Source organism: Pocillopora verrucosa, chromosome 7, assembly GCF_036669915.1.
Source record: "Pocillopora verrucosa isolate sample1 chromosome 7, ASM3666991v2, whole genome shotgun sequence".
Taxonomy (NCBI): Eukaryota; Metazoa; Cnidaria; class Anthozoa; order Scleractinia; family Pocilloporidae; genus Pocillopora; species Pocillopora verrucosa.
Window position 1 is genome coordinate 24,206,165 of NC_089318.1, and position 20,868 is coordinate 24,227,032.

The 20,868-nt window shown below is 42.8% G+C and overlaps 1 protein-coding gene across 1 annotated transcript in view; it reads right to left on the reverse strand.

Annotated features, from left to right (window-relative positions):
- Window positions 1-1,134: 1,134 nt before the first annotated feature.
- LOC131792177 (usherin-like) overlaps window positions 1,135-20,868 on the reverse strand; it is a 30,443-nt gene continuing 10,709 nt past the window's right edge. The window contains exons 14-37 of the mRNA XM_059109554.2: window positions 19,356-20,747; window positions 19,004-19,090; window positions 18,006-18,305; window positions 16,739-17,878; window positions 15,936-16,211; window positions 15,335-15,607; window positions 14,674-14,964; window positions 13,816-14,345; window positions 13,417-13,707; window positions 13,174-13,240; window positions 12,740-12,854; window positions 12,309-12,396; window positions 11,676-11,742; window positions 11,497-11,559; window positions 11,304-11,379; window positions 11,087-11,174; window positions 10,239-10,706; window positions 5,499-10,057; window positions 5,166-5,365; window positions 4,421-4,600; window positions 4,005-4,094; window positions 3,248-3,510; window positions 2,285-2,467; window positions 1,135-2,012 (exon numbers count right to left, since the gene is read on the reverse strand). Coding sequence (XP_058965537.2) covers window positions 1,917-2,012; window positions 2,285-2,467; window positions 3,248-3,510; window positions 4,005-4,094; window positions 4,421-4,600; window positions 5,166-5,365; window positions 5,499-10,057; window positions 10,239-10,706; window positions 11,087-11,174; window positions 11,304-11,379; window positions 11,497-11,559; window positions 11,676-11,742; window positions 12,309-12,396; window positions 12,740-12,854; window positions 13,174-13,240; window positions 13,417-13,707; window positions 13,816-14,345; window positions 14,674-14,964; window positions 15,335-15,607; window positions 15,936-16,211; window positions 16,739-17,878; window positions 18,006-18,305; window positions 19,004-19,090; window positions 19,356-20,747 — 11,183 coding nt within the window. The 3' untranslated portion in view covers window positions 1,135-1,916. The remainder of the gene's footprint in view (window positions 2,013-2,284; window positions 2,468-3,247; window positions 3,511-4,004; window positions 4,095-4,420; window positions 4,601-5,165; window positions 5,366-5,498; window positions 10,058-10,238; window positions 10,707-11,086; window positions 11,175-11,303; window positions 11,380-11,496; window positions 11,560-11,675; window positions 11,743-12,308; window positions 12,397-12,739; window positions 12,855-13,173; window positions 13,241-13,416; window positions 13,708-13,815; window positions 14,346-14,673; window positions 14,965-15,334; window positions 15,608-15,935; window positions 16,212-16,738; window positions 17,879-18,005; window positions 18,306-19,003; window positions 19,091-19,355; window positions 20,748-20,868) is intronic.

The window sequence follows — 20,868 nt, forward strand, 5'->3', positions numbered from 1 at the left end:
GAGAACCAAGGAAAACCAGGGCGTTGGCTGGAATCAATTTTGGCGGGAACTGAAAATTTGTTTTCACGGATGTCTGCATTGTGGATCCTCAGGGTAGTTTCTTATCTCCAAAGTTATAAATGACTTATAATAAATAAAATTGACATTTCCAAAGGTCAGTGGCCTCCCTTTATATCCAATGATTTTCTTTTACTTATATTTATAGCTGTTTATCTGCATCTACCTCTTCGTGCTTGTTGAGATGTTTCCACGTCTCTGCCTCTTTTGGAACTTTTGATCAGTTGGATTTACCATATTCAATCCGTTTTCTTCTTGTCTTCCAGAGCTGCAATCTGCTTTCCTTTTAACCGGACGGGCCACGGACGTTTGTGAAATCGCGAAAACTTTCTTTTCGGCATGCAAAGCCTTACACGTTTCTTTGCGAAACGTTTTGACTTGTTTTTGTTGTGGGATGAAACTCGGTTGAAACTCGATGCCACACGTACTCGACACTGAGCCTTGCAAAGCAGTTTTGGAGGAGTCGTGTGAATAATGGTATGGTATTGTTTTAGTGGAGTAGTACACTCTTTCCAGACGAATGATGGACGGAGGATCCCCATTTTTGCTTCTAGAGGAACTGGAACTAGCTTCTACTGAACCGCTATCTGAATTCTGTCAGCTGGAGATGCCTTCAATCTGGAAGTCCCTCGTCGCATCATTTTCATTAAACTTGTTCCCTTCACTGTTCCAACACCCACAACCAAATTGGTAAGCTTCGCGAACTTGTTCACTGGCAGCCCTTCTCACGAACGAGTGAGGTGTGAGTACCTTTGTGGTGTGTTGAAGAACTCTTTCCATCAGATTGATGCCTGCAATCAACTAAATTATAGCAACGGGGCTCTCTCGCTGTTTGCTGATCGTTGGTGTCTTCAGAAGTGTTTGGTAACGCTGCACGTGGATGCGCCTTTCTATGGTAATACGGTTCATGTCAAGCATTGCCTTGATCGTGAACTGAAAGGGCTTCGTAAAGGCCAGATTTGAGGATTTGACTGTTTTTGATGAGGTGTCGCATTTGTATTGTTGATCAACCCATGGATAAAAACATTAAAATAACTTGTATTATTAAAAAAACATATTTTAATTTCAGCTCAGCTTTCAAGCTTAAATACAGTTCAACTGTAGTTTACACATATACAAGCGCAAAATTTTGAACGAAGCCAATATAATTATATTCTCAAAGAAACTAGGCTAAAAGAACGGCATACATGCGTTGTAATTTCCACGAACGGGTCTTGTTTAAAAAAAAAACAAAGAAAATGGTTGCAGAAGTTTAACGTAAACAATGAAATACGTAATGGTGGCGTCTAATTAGATACAAAAAGTGTCCTCAGGACAAAATATCTATTTCTGAAATTTTACTAAGTGCTATATCCTGAAATATTTTTCTAAAGCTCGAATACTTTGAGATCATCACACACTTGTAGAAGGATTGAGTGACTACGAGCTAACAAGTCCCTGCCAATATTCCACACTCATCAAAACTTTAAATACAATCACAGGTTATTTTCTGAAACGATTAAATATGTATTAGGCGACGTTTGTCAACAGTTTTCCGACGCTCTTTCCAGACAAAAAGTATATCACAAAGAAGATCAATGAGAGCAACGAAACTGGCATCGATATTACTAAGGGAATGGGAACTCAGTTCCACACGATTTATGAAAGCTATGTACCTTACTGATCGAAAAAATATTTTCTTGAAAAAAAGAATTTCCAGACCCTGCTCAAAAATTTCTCAGGAATACATTCAGTCGTTTCACACTCGTAATCGGAATCAAGATTTGAAAATACACTACCTAGACTACAAGAATTATTCATTAATAATATTAATCTGATATAAAAGTCAAATCTTGGCAACTTTGAAAGACTATTTGTTCTTATAAGTGTGTATCCGTAAAGTACTGCTCCCTCTTAAAGCTTTGATATGGTGTGCTTGGTTCACTGTCCGAGAAGTCCAGTTTTTCGTCATCGTACTGCAAGAATAGAAACACAAGTAGTTAAGCGACGTAACACAGACTAAACCGAGTCTAATGCTGCAGATGGCTAGGCAGTTTGTTGAGAAGGTGAGTTAGCTGTTAAGTCGATAGCTGGCTACGTAGGTTGGTCGGTAAGTCAGTAGAAATTACTCGGAGTTCCGAACACTGCCGAAGATGTTCTAAAGACTCCAGAGATTTGCCGAAGATGTTAAACCGGAAAACACTCTCAAGGACTATAATAGCGAGAAAGATCAGCCACGAGTCCTTACCAGTCCAGAATCCCTGTTGCTATAACTCTTGACATAATGGTCCCAGTCTTGACTCATATCTGGGGGAACTTTGTGCATGCTGCCATTGTAAAAGTCAAATTGTTCGGGAGTCTTGTTTAGCCTCTCTGTGCTGTCAAACAAAGCTGTGGTACTACTGTGGTACGGGTTCATTAAATGCATCTCCTGAAAAAAAGTAAGTTACATCGAAAGCCTTTGTTAATCAAGGATTATGCGTGGACTTCTTGCAGTCTGTGACATAAACAAAGTTGTATGAAATGAACGAGATGTAACAAACCAACCAATAATTAATCACTCCCTTTACCTAATTAATCGCTAGTCACCAGTTCTACTGACCCCTTGGAAGGCGCCACGTGTCGAAAAGTAGCAAAGATGCGGGCTCAGTTAAATTTTTGGGCGATAACAAAAAACAAACAATTGGCTCGAAAATATGCGTGGATATTTGCCAGTGGACATTATCTATTCCGAAGAGCGAACAGTTTTCTAAGAGCGAACCTCGAGGAAAACGATAAACTTCGAGGAACAGATCACATTTATGGACAAATAATAGAGCATATCTGTATCCTAAATGGAGGGCATTTCGTTCAGTTCATTCACCTTCAAATATTTTGCAGCCCGCGAGACAATGTTTTCGAAAAGCTGCCTGCCAAACTAAACTGGTGTCCACTCCCAAGCGTTCTTCAGTAGAACGATATCCTCCTTCTTAACAATGACAAAACGCTGGATCATCTTCAATAAAACTCTAACCGTAAACTTTAATAGCATCGAAAGTAAGTCTGGAAAAAATCGGGAATGTCGCTTTAGGAAAATCAACGCATATTCCCAAGTTACCCAGAAGCATTATTATCATCGCGAGCCGGAGAAAATATTTGATGAACGTTAATACGTTAATCATGCTCCCCCCCCCCCCCCCACTTTCCCTTGATGTAATCATCAACCACTTACAGTCATGCTTCCACTCTTTCTGTCGCTGGACGTGTAAAGACTGGACATGGATGGAGGCCTGGAACGCAGTTTGGTGCGTGGAGGTAAAGGTTCCCTGTTCCGTACAAAAACTGTTCTACTCCCGGTGGATTTCCGCATACAACAGAATATCAACGCAAACAGGATAATGATAGCGACCAATGCCATGACAGCAATAAACCAAACACTCTTTTGCCACTCATCCGAAGCAGTGCGGGGTGCTGACGTTGCTGCAATAACTTCAGCTGAGAACAGATAGAGATAACGTGTGAACCCTTTACACCCTAACATCAGTATGTATATTCTCCACACTTTTCTCTACACATTTCCTAAGGTGCTGATGAAGAGAATTGGTTAAACAATCAGAAGCTTCTTTAGTAGGTGATCATTTCCTTATTCTCGTGACCTTAACGTGTGACTCAGACTGTGTAATATTGTTAGTCACTCTTAGGAGCCAGAGGGTTAATCATTTCAACCTTGCTATCAATTAACGTATTTTGCACACTGTTCTTCTTACGTTTCATATGAAACAGATGAGGAGAATTTCTTTGACGATGAAGACCTTTCTCACTTGCTGATCATATCCTTCAGTTCTAGTGACTTGTATTTAATTGGCTGAATGGTACTTTTTAAAGGTAAATTAGATGCAGGTTACTATCAGCCTTTAACCTCACGTAAAAAAGAACGGCGATCGGTTTTTCTGTACCAAGCAATAAATAAGTTTGGGCGGACAACTTACATTGCACCTGAACAGGAACACTGGGAGGTGATTCTACAGTCATTTTGCTTCCTTGCACTAACGTTGTGGCATGTACTTTGTAGGTGTACTCTGTAACAAAGATAAACCGGATAAAATGTCGTTAAAAAACAAATCCCAAGAAAAGAAGTTACTCATCTCGTTCCGAGAAAATTCCAAGTGATAAGATCACGAATAGAGAATATTGTAGAGTGAATAATCTCGAGTCCCTTTTAAATTTATCATTGCCTCTTAAATTATTTTCTACCGTACGACTTTATGATTTTGAAGTCTCTTTAACTTGAAGTTATTTCAGCAAGTGGCGAAAAAATTCAACTCAAAACAATGTGGCGTAAATACTCTAAGAGAAACGAGATCATTTAACAACCAGGATGTGATTGGTTGATTTCGCCTCTAACCTCCTTTATTCCTATTTCCCAAGTCCATTTTGTTTTGCTGTCCTTCATAGACAAGCAATCCATTTTCTAACAGCTCATAGGAGTCCAGCGGTCCGTTCAAAATAAAGCAATCGCTCCAGTCCACGGCCACTCGGAGCCCGGACACATTTACTCGAGGCCTCAGTTCTGTCGTCTGTGGACCTGGAACCAATTAAAGCAAAACATTTGCTAAGGAGGTAGACGAAAATGAATTTTTGCCTAACAAGATTATTACTTCGGAAATTGCTCCAACATTGATTTAAATTTTAGTTAGATTTACTGTTACAAAAATACAAAATATATCAGGTTGAAACCATAAACATATAAACCTTCGGACGTCAAAGAGTATCATTACGAATTTCTTCGAAAAACGCATCATAACCGATTTCCGTTAAATTAACAATACGAACCAATGAGGCACAAGGTAAAAATACTTTCATGCAAATTGTAGTAGTACACCTTGGTAGAGAGAGGCACTGTTTGAAACACGATGTAATGATCCGAACACAATTAAATGAAATAAATTTCATTTTTTTAAACAGAGATTGGACTGGGCTCGAGCTTAGGAGCGATTTGAAGTACAGTGCAGCAACCATCATGGCGCCACTTCTCCCTAAATCAAAGGTGACTGAACAACTAACGATCTCAAATAAAAGTTTATCTCGTGGTCATTGCCTACATACAGTGACGCAAACATTTTGACATTATCATACTGATATTAACGTACCTGCAGCTAGTGTTCGCACTCTTTGTTCATCCGATAAACTCGAATGCCGTGAGTTATGAACTCGTATCCTGAAGTTATACATAGTATAGGGTGACAGGCTTCGAACGGTATAACGCCGAGACAAACTCGTGTTCAGTCCACTCTCGGGCATTGCAGTAGGACAACCGACAGCGCAAGTTTCATGAAACAGAACCTCATATCTAAAAAAAAAAAAATGAAAATTTTTTAGAATCAAAGTTAAGGCTCATTAGCGTTGCCTCCAGTTTTCACTAACATGAATAAACTCGGTGGATGATGGAAATGTAGGACAGAGTAAATAGAGTTTTTGCCCACCTTTGGATGACTCCATTGGGTTTTCCTGGCTCGTCCCATATAAGTGTGACGAAGTTATTGGTTATTTCAACCGGGCGTGGGGCGGCAAACTCTGACGGCACTCCAACAGAGGTCTTCCAGGTTGCAGTGGGTCCCGCGGCGCACCCTCCATCCGTGCAGACGTACACACGTAGAACATAGTCCGTAAATGGCTCAAGGCCCGCCACCTCACGAGTAGTGGTTAGATCTTGAGATACATTTCGTCCAGAAACTTCGAGGATGTAATTTCTTATCTCTCCATTAGGTTCACCAGGTGGGAAGATGAACACTTCCAAACTGTAAGGGTAAGTCTTGTTCACATGAGGCGCTTTAAGCTGCTCTGGTGCTGCACTCAAGGTTTGAACCAACGACCACTGACTAACCGTTTCACCAGCGCTGTTTGCAGAGATAACTCGGTAATTATACTTGAAGTACGGCTTCACGTTTGTATCACTGTAAGCTAGAGCAGATCCATTAGTTACGTTTACTACAGACTCTGCCGGACCATACACTGTCGCCTGGTTACCATACAACGATACTCCACGCCTGTAAAGTCTGTACGACAGCATAAATCCGTTGGGTTTTAAAGGCTCATTCCAGGTGACAAGTACTCTCCTAGCACCAATATTAGATGTTGGGAAATCTGGGGGATTCTGACCCTCTGGCGGAGCCTCAAATGTACGGGCATAGTTCGCCTCTCCTATGCTGCAGCCTTTAAGTGTACAAGCGCGGATTCTGACTTCATACAACGTATATGGCAACAGGTCTTTTAGGGTAATCTCCTTGGCAATACCAGCGTCATTCACCTGTGCAACGCCTTGCGCTCCCATGAAGTTGTACAATACTTCATATTTGAAGATGACACCGTTTGGAACCCCCGGGGCTGTCCACAGGACTTTAATGGATGTTGCACTGAGAACATATAAAGTCGGGATGCTCACATTGTCTGGAGCACCAGGATTAGTAGCAGCGCTGAATCCAGGAGGACTTGACACGCGGCCTGCGGAATTCACTGCCGTCACAACATACATATACACGGTGTGTGGGGCCACAGTAAGGTCGTTAAATTTCAGATCAGTACCGTTGTATACTTGGGAGCCATTACGTGTAAGGAGATAGTGGAGTATTACACCATATGGTTTTAGCGGTGCATTCCATTCTACTCGCACAAACGAAGAACCACCGACTGTGGCAACAGGGGCGAGGAGATCTCTCGGAGGAGCTTCTTTGGTGCGCACTTCAGCTGGTGCACTCTGTGTACAACCCTCGCTCGTACAAGCACTAATGTAAAAGGAATATTTAGAGAAAGGTGCCTTCCCGCTTACAGTGAGCGTCATGTCCTGTCCGGTATAAATCGGAGAACTGTCACCAACTTCATACACTTGGTACTGGGTAATGATTCCATTGGGCTTGTCAGGCGTCACCCAAGATATCTTTATAGCCAAAGCACTTTCCGCTTCTAAGGCCGGGGGATACACACCCGACGGTGCAGCCTGAGTTGTTCGGCGGCTTGATGGAGAGCTCTGCGTACAGCAGTCAACATTGCAGCTAGTACACACCTCCACGGTGTAACTGTATACGGTGTATGGCTCTAGACCTTGATCTACAAAACTCAGTTCGTTTCCTTTATATTTAATAGAATTGTTCCTGAACACAAAATAAAATTGAACAACGCCGTTGGGTTCTAGTGGTTTTTTCCACGTCACATTCAAGGAATACGCGGTCATCAACAAGACCAGTGGTGCATCGACGGACGAAGGAGCAGCTTGAGATGTGGTTACGATCAGTGGGTCGCTTTCCGTAAAACCTCCACCGTTGACCGCGCGTACACTAAACCCGTACTTTGTGTAAGGCTTCAATCCCATCTCTGTGTGCTTGAAATCTGTCTTGTTTGTATCATTGGTGGAATACACCAGTTGACCGGAGGGAGGTGTTACAGCGCGCCTTCGTCGCTTCTGAAGCGGCGTGACCGTCATGTAAATCTCATAACGGATGATGATTCCGTTTGGAATTGCTGGCGATCTCCAGTTCAGCTCCACAGCTGTGGCATTGATAAACCCTGTTGTAGGTCGGGACAGGCCTTGTGGGTCCACCTCTGCGGAGAAAATGATTTGCGTGGGACCCCGCGTGCACCCTGCAACATTACAAGCCTCTAGCTGAAACTCGTACGCAGTGTAAGGAACAAGTCTTGAGACCATGTATTCTCGGGTGCTGCCGAGATAAATCAAGACACTGTCTTTGTACAGTTTGTAGTGAGTAATGACCCCGTTAGGAGACCCGGGCTCATCCCACAACATGCGCATGCTCTTTCCATCTTTCGTCTTGTCAGCACGAAGGAGAGGAAGGTCTGCTGGTGGTGCTTGTTTGGTTTTTGCTGTCGCCCAGGCGCTCACCCCCTCACGCCGGCTGTTGATGGCAGCGATCAGGAACTGATAGTCCGTATAAGGGTCTAGCCCGCTCACCGTGGCGTTCAGTACGTTGCTAGGCAACCGAGCTGCTACTGTGACGTTACTGTTGTCGGGAGTTTGTAGTCCTTTGTGATAGCGCACTTCATAGTGTGTGATTATACCGTTGGGCTGAGAGGGTACAGTCCATGAAAGATACACTGCAGTGGAGTTGAGTACTGTAAGAGAAGGTGGTCGTATGCCTTGAGGAGGCCCCTGAGGAGTGCGCACGTCGGTCCAAGGGCCTTCTTCAAAGCCTGCGCTGTTTACAACTCTTATTCTATAGGAATAATCCGTGTAACCTAACAAACCACTATTCAGACATGACCGCTGGAGCGTGAAACAAACTGGAAGCGGGGCACTGTTACCTGTCTTACGGTAAACTACATATTGGACGACGATTCCATTTGGAAAGGAAGGCGACGACCAAGAGACTTGTACAACATTCCATTCTCGTGCTACCAGGGTAGGTGCCCCCTGTCCGATGGGAGGAGCCTCGCCAGTTCTTGCATGCTCTCTTTCCCCGAGTCCGCAGCCTTTAGCGGTACAGGCCTTCACGCGAACAGAATATACAGTAAAAGGATTCAATCCTGTAATCAACTTGCTCATGTTGAGAGCGACAACATACTCTGTGCCATTAACGACTGCAGAATAACTTGTAATGTTACCGTTTGGCTGACCTGGAGCGTTCCATTCCGCTAAAATACTATAAGCGCTTTTCACGGTCAAACGAGGCTTGGGAATGGCCTCTGGAGAACTCTCTGGAGTAGTGGCAGTAGACACAGCACTCCTAGTGGTACCCCCGCCAGTCGAAGCAGCGACTGAGTAATTGTAAGTCGTCACTGGTTGGAGACCGTTGCCTCGGTCTTGGAAGATACAAATGTCTTTACCGTGTTGATTTTTGTAACATGCATTCGTCCCGTTGTACACAACAAGATCTCCGCGGTAGAGTGAGTATGAAACAATCACACCATTTAGAACGTCTGGTCCAATCCATGTGGCTTCGATTTCCCTGGCCCCGATGACTGTGAGATTGGGTGGGTGGACACCTTCAGGCGGCGCCTGCAGTGTTAGCGTGGAGGCCAGCGGACCTGGTGTGCAACCCACGCGCGTACAAGCTATCACTTCAAAGGTATAGTTAGTATAGGGTTTAAGACCCCCAATTACCAGGCTCCTTACGGACAAACCTTTGTCATTCGGGTTCAAATGGATCTTGTACGTGCTGTTTACTACACGGCTCACATTGTAACGAATAATCTGTCCGTTAGGTTTGGAAGGTTCAATCCAAGAAACATTTATAGCGCTGAAGTTTAACGGAAGTAAAATGGCTGCGTTCACTTCCGCCGGGGCAGCTTGGTCGGTGTAGATCAGTGACGTCATTTCCGCTGATGAGCAGTGCGTCGTGCATGCCTCGATAACGTAACCATATCCAGTAAATGGCTCCAATCCACGGTCTGTATAAGTTAAATTAAGACCGGTATATACCACTTGACGCAGCTTAATTTGACCGCTGACCCTGGTCAGCCTATACTCTTGGATTTCTCCGTTGGGTTTTGCTGGCTTACTCCAAGTAACGCGGATTTCAGACGAGGAAATTGGAACTGCAACTGGCGGTAAAAGACCTTCAGGGCGACCCATCAGCGTTCGGTTCTTGGCTTCTGGACTTGACACATTAAATCCATTATTGATTGCGACAAGGTAGTATTCATATTCTGTATGAGGAGAGAGCCCAGTGTCGTTATATTCACGGATATCAGCATTGTACTGATTTTTAAGTATTTCTTCGTAATCCGTGGCACAGATTCTTGGTACAACAGTCGAAGGAGTTGGAGCGTAGTGGCCAGCTACAAATCCGCAGTTCATCGTTGAATTATCAAAATCACATCGATCACACATTGCTGCGAGTGCATCAGTCTTATTACAAATGGTTCCCATTCCACAGCCTAACGTTCCGTTGCTGGAAATGTCTGCGCAAGTCTGATAAGTAGAGTTATAGCCACGTTCGTTGCAACATGTGAGAAAACTAGAAATTCGTTTTTTACCACAGCATTTGTGATTGGATGTAGATTTATCGCGTGCGCTGGTGTAGTTATAAACCTAAAAAGAACAAAAAGTATTTTCAAGTTAAGATAAATATCATTGGGTTCCTTAACTCTAATCAACTTTGATCTTGGATTCAGGCAGAGGCTAACAACCTGTTGGGTAGGTGGTCCCTGAATGCAAATACCCTAAGCCCGGATCAGTGTTTAAACCTAGTAAAATATGACTGCGCACTTACCACGACATCTCCCGCTGATCCTTGACAACAAAGGCTCGTGTCTTCAGAAATGTATTGAGCTCCACAGCAAGTCTTGCTAGCTTCCAGATCGTAGGCGGCTCCGTTCTTTTCATCGCCGCAGCAAACCTGAGCAGACGCCACAACTTTGCCGCCACAACACTTTCGTGGGGGAATGGGGTCGTACAGCGCTCCACACACGCAAACCTTAGTGGGGTCATTCTTGTTATACGGGGTGTCTCCACAACAGGCATTACCAAGACCCACCACACTACCTCCCTGAGATTTAGGACAGCAGACTCGTCCCGAAGCAACACTGATGTAGTTGCCATAGCAACATTGATAGTCGGCTTGTTGAATATGGAAAGTGTTACCGCAACAAACATCAGAGGCCTGGTTCTTACGCAGATAATTCGCGCCACAACAAGTCTTGGATGGGTCACGTGGGTGAAGAACACCACTGCAACACACCTAGAAAGGTTTTTGAACGTACAATTAGTACATGACTGTTTACCACATCACCTCGCATTTTTGTATAAATAGCAAATACTGGAAAGAATTTTAGGAACAAGAAGTTGGTTGGAATGCAGGGTCAGGGTAGCCTTTTGACACGGAGCTATGGTTCATTTTGAATGAAATAACGTTCTTAAGCTGCATTCACACAATTCAACTCGCTGGAGTAGAAATTGTATTTTAGTCAATGTTTCTTGAGCGTTTCGTCGACGAAGTATTGTATGATGAAGACAGCTCAAGGCCTCTTTCATCCGTCAGCAAGAGAGCTTGGAAGAGAATCAAATGCCTTTTGAAAAATGTGAAACTTTTTGACACGGTTTCACTTTTAAGAGACCTACCTGATTGGCTGGATTGTAACACGTGACTCCACATAACTGCTCAGACAAGAGACACTCGATGAAAGTGCATTTAGAGTTTGGCGGGGGACTGGAAAAAAAAAAGTCATTTCGGGGTCGATATGAGGTTCAGAATTCTAAATTAATTGAAACTAGATAACTGGAGCATAAACTACTCTTACACGACACACGTAAAGGCTTTGATTAAAAAAATTCATACCTCGTTGGACATGAGTACACCATTCTTCTAAAAATCTGATAACCAGACATGATTCCGTTTGGACGAGATGGTGGCTCTAAAAAAGTGAAAAAAGACATTACGAAGAGATATTCATAAACCTTTCTCAAACGCCTCACTTGTAGTTTCTCTACTATTTCAAACTTTTATACAAACACAAGAAATTCCAACTTACCCCATTGGACAACAATAAAAGTTGATCCTGCAGTGAGTCGCGGAGCAGCAAAACCTGTCGGTGCTGATTGAGATAATAACAGATAAATCAGTTAAGAAAACTCATCACTAAACACTTCGCTGACTTGCAAAAAAAAAAACAGCAAAAACAAACAAGCAACGAAAAAACACAAGTTTTACCTGCAGCATTTGTCCGCGCCTGTCTTGCATCACTGAGAGTACAACCGTGTGTAGTGCACACTGCCACCTTAATAAAAATAAAAAGAGAATCGCTCAGCTCGAATCATGATCTAACATCTAAAACGAACCTGAGGAACTTAGCAAATACCCAATCGTCGCAAACGATGAGTAACAAATACAAAGTTCTTTTCTCTCATTGGAGAGGAGAAAAACGCACACAAGCTTTTAATCTTCACCCCCAATAATATGGACCCCGCCTGCATATAACTTGTTTGATTTTGGTGAATACGAGAATTATCAAAGCTCAACTACACTTTTTATTTCAAGACAATAATAGTCAGTTCAGCTGGTTACCAGACCTCTCTAGGCGCAACGCCACGACAAGTCAAGCCTTTTCTGGCGACTTATAAAATTAGTTTCAAAGTGGAGGAAACCACAAAATACTGGTTTGGTAAGGAACACTATCACCAAAAATTGAAGGAATAAATGGTCGAGGATCGACGATTGACAACGTTTGTAAATGACTAACTAGAAATTTCGGGCAAAATATTTCCAAGTGGCTCCTTTAGCTGTTAATGACGACTGTTTAGGTCAAACAATTATAGTAAATAAAGAGGTGAACAAGAGGCAAACCTTGATGCTATAGAAGGTAAACGGCTGCAGTCCAGACACGATTACTTGTAGTTGATCGCCAGTAGTGTTAGCCCATAACGTGTTGTTTCTGTGCAAAAAACCAAAAAAAGGTATATCAGTCAACGTTTAACCCTTCAACTTCCAGGTCATATTTGCAATTCTCCTTACTGTCAACCATACAATTATTATAATATTAGTTCAGAGAATTTAGTATTGGATCAAGTAATTATCCCCAAATTGATATTTTTCTTTATTCTCATCAGTTATCTGGTTGATATTGTATTGATATTGTAGGGAGAAATTCTGTCTTGGTCACTCATGGGAGTTTAAGGGTTAACAACTATCCCAGAGGGAGCGTAGCTTCCTTTAAAACAAAGATTCATTTTTGTACTATTGACAAGAGTAGAGTTAGTATGTGATTTTTTACTTACACATATATTTTGTACAATATTACAACTCCATTCGGGTTTCCTGTCTCATTCCAACTCACGCGAATTGCAGTGCTGCTGACCACGTATAGTGCAGGCGGATCGAAATCTTCAGGCACTAAAATAAACAACAGACAAATTGCCACAGGATACCGTGAGGAAAGTCGAGAGTTGCGTTTGGTGAGGTATTCAATCTTCGATTGATGTTTGCTAAATGAAACAGTCTGACTCTGATTAGCTTCGTGAGATCGTTCGGAGAAGGATAAATTGATGCTAACCAGGATCAATCAGTAAAAAAGCGGCAACAAAAACAACGAATCATTGAAGAAAACGGATGTTTCAAATGTTACCTCACTTTGTTTTTAGGAAACCCCTGCACTCTTGCGGAGCAAGAAGTATTTTATTTTTAATAAAAGCTCAGAAAGGTTTTATCTTACTTCCATCCAAGGTTCTGATTCCAAAGCCAGCACTCTTGAAGGTTCCTGCTCCATTGTTTAGTTCAACCTGATAAGAAGGAGAGAAAAGATTTTTACTAATTGAAACAAATAGTGATAGTAAACGATATTCAGGATCAAATTTGGATCCGAGGATATTTATAATTTTCGAGTAACTGTAGTTTACCGAGGACTACTTGGAAGCGATGTTTAGATAGAAAGAAAGAATAAAAAAAAGGCTCTTACATAAAATGTGTACACAGTGTTGGCCTTCAGATTATTAACTGTAACACGAGTCTGTGTTCCGGGGTAAGTGCCCACGCGACTCACGACAGATCTTTCTTCAACGTCTAAAGTATACGACACAGCAGAGCCACGTAACTGCTTAATAACAGGTGGGTACCACGAGACCAGAACTGAGGTGTGATTTAGGGCAGTTCCATTGACGAATACCCCCGCTCGGGGAGGGGCAGGGCCGGTTCTGTAGGGTAGGGAGGAGTTGCTTGTAGTGCTGCCTTGACTAGTATTCACAGTGACCTGGAAAAAGCATTAGAAGACATGTGTATGAGTAGATCGAGAAATTGACTTCTTGGCATATTGATAAGGTCCTAGTGTAGCGATAAGATTTGGTGTTTTCATATTTACCTTGTACTGTTGCAAAGAGAAGATCCCAAGTCCAGTATCACGATACTCTCGGATCAAAGCCCGCCCCTCATACACCTGTACATAATCTGTTGGTGCTGAAATGTTATTTTCCACAAGGTCTTCAACAGTTCTCCTGTACAGCACATAAGACTGAATCACCCCGTTTGGCCTGAGGGGAGGCTCCCATGTCACGTTCAAAGAGGTCTGTGAATCTGTCTTTGCAGTTGGCGCTGGCTGCATTTCAGGTTTGGCAGGAAGCGTGCGCACTTGGGACGGCGGGCTGCTACCACATGCAGCAACTGTGCATGCGCTAACGAAGACGTTGTACATGATGTAAGGATCGAGTGAGGTCACGTTTAGCGCAAACGGTTCATTAGCATTCACTGTGGTGTTGCGTGACTGCTGTTGGTCCACGACTCTGATGACGTATTGCGTCACTACGCCATTGGGAACGCTGGGTTTTTTCCAAGTCACGTGAATGGCGTATGGACTGAGTGCTACAACAGTAGGTGCTACGATGCCTTCAGGGTCTGGAACAAAGGTACAAATGCTATGTTAGTGGTGTGAATGCCAAATATGATAGAGAGTAAAATAATTCATGATCCCTCTGGCATTGAAAATAGGCGAAAGACGGAATCTTAAATGAGTGCATTCCCGAAGATTTGTTTTTCGCTTATAATTCACATCTGCATGAATCGGTTCTTTAAGTTTGGCGGGACTTGGTTTATGGAGAGAGATTTTTTAAGAGTCTTATTACCACAGACTTGTATAATACACAACAGCCAAGTAGTCTTCGACTGCAGCTTTCAAATAGAATATGAAGCAAGCATTTGTGTTTGATTTCATTAGCTTCCATACCTCCCTCGCCTGTAGTAATGTTACCATATGGACTGGGTTCTCCCGGACCACTGTTATACGCTATCACGCGGTACTGATAATTGGTCACTGGCTGTGCTGTATTATCCTCGTAACGCAGTGGAAGAGAGGCATTCACTTCAGCGATATCGCTTGGATTTCCACCACCCACGACTCGCCGCTGAATCACATATTTGAGAATGACGCCATTAGGCACGGAGGGTGGGTTCCATTCAATAACCACAGTTCTCCCTGATAAAGATGACAGCCTTGGAGCTGACAAACCTTGTGGACCTATTAAAACATTACAATACGAGGAGGAAGCAAATCTTAGTGTAAGTCTTATAATAGCTCGTTACAGTGCATTTGAATTACTGCAGTGAAAGCAAAATCTGGAGCGCAGGAACAAAGGGGTCACCCAGTCTTTTCTATTTCAGTTTAAGAGATGTGGTTGGTTGATCGCTACTTCAATTTTGATAATTTTTTAAATTCCAGTTAGTACGTACATTTCTAACATCGTAGGAAACGAAATTAGCAACCTTAGGCGTAAAGCGATTTCTTGTAAGGCAGCTTCGTAAACGCAACTTGTTGAATGGAAAACATATTCTTGCGAAAAAAAAAAACGAAAACAAATAACACATGGAAGATTTAGCCACGCACTCACCTGACTCCAGAGTTCTCATGGGGACTGAGTCCGAGCTGTTACTGCAGCCTACCGCTGTACACACACTCAGCTTGAACACGTAGACAGTGAAGGGCTGGAGACCAACAGCTACATATTTGGTGACATTTCCCGTGACTCTCTTGATCTCAGTGCCATTCTGATAAATGACGTAATAAAGGAGCACTCCATTGGGTTCAGCTGGCTCGTCCCAGACCAGTGTCACAGATGCGGAAGTCACATTTCTAAAATCTGGTGCATCCGGGGAACTTGGGACTGATAGAACAAGAACAGACACAGTCACCAAATGCACTTTGCATAATGCACTATTCATAAGTAACCGGCGACATACGACACAAAACTCTCATGGAAAAAAGGGTTTGGAAGCTGCAACACTGAGCGCTGAATTTCCCTTATGATAGTATAAAAAATCAAGAACAAACTCGAACAAGCAATGCCATCACACTGTCCCATCACCATTTTTCAAGTATTTCAAACGACCTCTTTACTTGTGAATGACCGTGGGAATTCTTTCATTTTCACTGTCTTTACAAACGACCCAAAGAGAGCTGGTCAAACGTGGGTCGAAAGAGATAAGACTTACCATCCTCAGAGGTCTTGACCAGAGTCCACTCACTAAACCCAGACCCCGCTACAGTGCTGGCATTTACACGGAATTGGTAGTCCGTAAACGGGTCCAAGCCAGTGACAGTAAAATTAAAACCCATTCCACTGAACCGAAGTGTTTCAGAGCCGTCAGTTTTCTGATGAAGTCCATAGCCAAGAACAATCCCATTAGGCAATGCAGGTTGTTCCCACGTGACATGGACAGCAGTCGAATTCAACACAGTGACATTGGGGGCTTTCAGACCGCCGGGAACTAGAATCAAAGTACATAAAAAAGTAATCATTCCTATTAACCATTTAATTCCCATGAGTGACCAAGACAGAATTTCTCCTTACAATATCAACACAATATCAACCAGATAAGTGATAAGAGTAAAGAAAAATATAATATAAATTAGTTGATCCAATACTAAATTCTCTGAACTAACATTATAAGATTTGTATGGTTGGGAGTGAGGAGAATTACAAATTTGATCTGGGAGTTATAGGGTTAACATGTCTATTACTGATTTCAAAAGCATCTGTAAAATACATCATAAATATTTCTGTTAAGTATCATTGCTTCAGTATTAAGTCAAGGCCATGCCAAAGTCAACACATCGAACAAAATGATATCCTCTCCTCTATGTCTAAGTTACTGTTTGAATCGATTATTCAATGCATCAGTCTTTTAATTTTGTTGAAACATATTTGCATCTTCTTCAAGACTTAAAACCCAGAGAGTGATCTTTCAAAGTTTATCTTCCCTCTGATACTAGACGTGACAAAATGGTCACTTACCTCCTTCAGGGGTGGACACGGTGACGTTGTTACTGAGAATAAACCCAACAGAATTCGACGCATTCACCCAGAGCCTGTAATCACTGAATGGTAGAAGGCCATTGTATGTGAACAGTTTTTCAGCTTCTTCAACAGAAATAGCAGTTTCAATACGATCCTCAGTTCTCAAGTCACCCGAGTCGAAGATGACAAATTTTCCATACACCATTAAGTTATAAAACAACTTTCCGTTCGGTAAAGCCACGCGTGTCCAGTTAGCGTCAACCGCTGTCGCATTGCGCACACGGGCAGTAAGAGTAACAGTTCCATTCGGTGCGATTTCTTTCGTATAAGCCTCAGCTTTTTTTCCATAAGCGCACCCTTGTGCAGTGCAAGCTCGAACGCGGAAAGTATGAAGGCTGTATGGTTTTAATCGATCCGCTGTGTAATTCGTAAGCTGTGATTCATTCAACACAGGCTCTGAAACCCCATCTTGGTACAGTTCATAGTTTAAGATGATACCGTTCGGTTTTTCCGGTGGCAACATAATCACAAATAGAGCATATGGACTGAGAGCAATTACAAGAGGTGCTGGGATATCATCAGGGACATCCTCGTGTGTCGTTACCTGAGCCGCACCACTAAATGTTCCGCCACCTCCACTGAAGGGGCGCACTCGAACGTAATACAATGTCCCTGCCGTGAGATTTGTAATAACTGTGCTGAACACATTAGGGGTGGCGTTAAATTTCGAAACGTATACGTCTAAAACGTCACTGGTTGCGAACAGTATTTCATAACGTACAATTACCCCATTTGTGATATTAGGAGACCGCCAGTTTACTTCAACCTCCGTTGTACCACGCACAAAAACCACTGGGGTATAGATTCCCTCAGGGGGTAGTTCCCCGGTTCTTAAACGGACTTCCGGTCCTTGAGCGCAGCCGATTCTTGTGCAGGCTGTTAGCTGTAGGAGGTATTCTGTATAGACCTGTAAGTTCCGTATTGTGAAGTTGTTGTCTGTTCCGCTGAACACCAATTGTCCATCCAGGGTCAGATTATATTGGGTAATGACTCCATTTGGACGTTCGGGCTCGGTCCAATGCACTACAAGCTCTTTGGGACGTCGGACAGCGGTAGGGCCTGGGACATTCTCTGGAACTAGAAGGAATAGACAGTTTTTAAAGTTTTGGTTAAGTGAAAGAAAATGTTCGCCAAAAACTGCAAACAAGAATTTTTCGCGAGTTACTGGACATGGTTTAACACAAAACAGAAAAACAAAAAATACCTGATTCTTCAGTCGTGACGTTTTTAGCAGGCCCCACTGAACTTCCCCCGACTGTAGAGGCCTGAATTCTGATGTCATAAGTGGTATAAGGTTGAAGACCAGAGACAGTAGCGTTAAGTACACTAGTATCTGTGATGACTGTCTCAACTGCCGGCGTCCCAGGGGGGTTCACACGGTAGGATAGTACCCTATACTCTGTTATCACTCCATTGGGCCGCTCCGGTAGTGACCAGGTTACTATCACTGTCTCGCCGCCGGGTAGAGGCACTAATTGAATAGGAGCCTGGAGACCACTTGGGGCTTTTGTAAAAACAAGGGAAGAATTAAGTTAATTGGGTGTCGTAAGAAATCCGATGCCAAACTAAAATCACTCGCTATTTAGTAAATGGCGTTTTCCCGCACTTCAAGCAGTTTTCCTTTGTTTTAGATAGATTCTCATTGGCTCCTTTTGACCATGTGAACTACTTCGACCAAATAAAATAGACTTCCCAAATTGTGCAGTTTATTTGTGTCCGCTTGTTTGAATATTTAAGCAGTTGAAGCAATTGAGACAGTTAGTAAAGTTTGTGCAGTTGAACTGATTAAGTTATTTACGCATTTTCTCCTGTTGAACAATTTCAGCAAGTTACGCTCTTTGTCATTTAAGCTGGTTTGACCATTTATAAAGTAAAACCATTTACCCTACTTTGACTATTTTAACAATTTAAACCAATTCACTGTCAAACTTCACAAATCAAAGACTCTTGTTTCTTGCTTGTTCGATCCTTTCTCGTATTTCTTGATATGATGTACTATAAGACTATAACCCACTTTCTGCTGCGCTGAGCAATTAAATAAGAGGAATATTACCTCAAGCTCGACGGATAGGATGCTTACTCGAGACAGTACACCTTCTTACATCAAGCACAAGTAACCTCAAAGTTTTTCGAATAAAGTGCCTTAGGTTACAAGTACTTCAATTAACCTTGAAAATTTCGAATAACAATTCATCCGCTTACCTCCCTGACCACTACGTGTCGACATCCATGCGCTTTTAGCGGAACCTGAAGTTCCATCATGGTAACTTTCCACACGGTACAGGTAATCTGTTAGGAAAAGATACATTACATGCCTATTTTTTTTCACGAATAACAGTTTCTTTTCCCCTTAGTGTTTTTTCTCTCCTTCAACGGGGAAAAAGATGCAAAATTAATTAAAATAAAGTACACAATACTTTTGAAGTGTAATAGTGGAGGGGGGTTTAATTTTCTTCCATCTCCATTTTCCTGATGGGATCATAACAACAATATTGATCAGCAACTGGCCTAAACTAAAAAGAAAATTAATTCTTCATTCATTTTATCAACATACCGGTGAAAACGTTCGCGGTTGAGTCATTAAATATCTCTGTCTTCCCAGAATACACCACAGAACTATTAAAGGGCAAACATGTTCCTATTTGACCGCTGGTCGCTACTGTGGACGCTGGGCGGCAGCCATCAAGGTCCGCATTATGCATGTCCGTTACTGCCTTTACGTAATCGATCTCTTTCGCCGCAGATTGAAAAATTATACAACCACCAAAAGACTCTACAGTCACTCCAGCCTGTCGGGCGATTGTCTCGGTCGAAGAACCCCACGGTACCCCTCCGATGAATATGCTGGATTGAATCTTTAGATTAGTTATTCCAGTTCCAACTTCAGTTTTACCATCGAGGACGACAGTTAACTTGTTGTTGAAATTAGTACAAGTCATGTTGTGCCATTGTCCATCACAAATTTCACCGGAAGGCAGCTGAACTGTCACATTGTCTCGCACACTAGTCGTAACGTATTTTGTTTCAACTCGATTGTCAGAAAATTGAATAGAAAAAATGGTTGTTGATCCGTGCGCAAATAGAAGCAACCCTGATGAAAGCTGAGTGCGGAACTTCAGAGTAAAGCTAAATATGTTATTTGTAAAAATGTCCGCTATATTTGAGTCCACAGCGACATAGCCACCGCCTCTGAGGAACAAGGCTCTTTTGTTGTCTCTCTCTGGACATCCATTTCTCTGAGGCTCGACACTGACCACTTCTAAGGCAGAAGTCCAATCAAGCTGCTTTGAAACAGAAGCAGCCTGTTCTGAAGTGACACCACGTATACAGCCGATAAAACTGATCTTTTCAATTTTGGAGTTTCCTGTGTCAGCTCGAAGAATTGTAAAGGAGGAAGGGAGACCCCCAATGTAAACCCCAGTGTTTGCCGATATCACGGTGGCGGCGCCCGGACTATTCTGACTGGCTTGGTAACCATCCACCGTAAGTGTCCCCCGGCGGCTGACACGTGACACCTTCAATAGATGCCACTCACCATCGTCGAAGCGGACTGGCTGGTTAATTGTGAAGGCTGCAGGGCCATCCTGACTATCAAATATCAACCATGGCTTTCCATCCTTTAGTTGAATTGCTAACATGTCAGTTTGTGAGCCATCAGAGGCCAGAAAGAGAAGCAAACCAGACGAATACTTGGTGCGAAACCAGAACTGGATGTCATTTCTCGCACCGGCTTGAACGAAGTCCGAAGAAAACTTGTAGAATCCAAGACCCGGAAAATGCACGCCTTCTGACACCACAGGGGGTGGGAAGTACAAGGCTGAGTAAGCTCGGCTCAGGTTGTAACTTGGCGGTAGAGGACCGTTAGGAATCTGGGGTTGAGGCCATCTGAGGTACACGGTTGATGAATCAACTGAGAGGACCGAGGGAGGTCCCTGTTCTTCGGGAGCTGTTAGACAGTAAGTCAGTTATAAAACTGTTAGTAACAAGATCATCCCTTAATTTCCGAGTTGGAGAAAGAGTAAAGTAATCAACGAGTTTGAAAAAGTAAATTTCTTTCCAACGTCAAG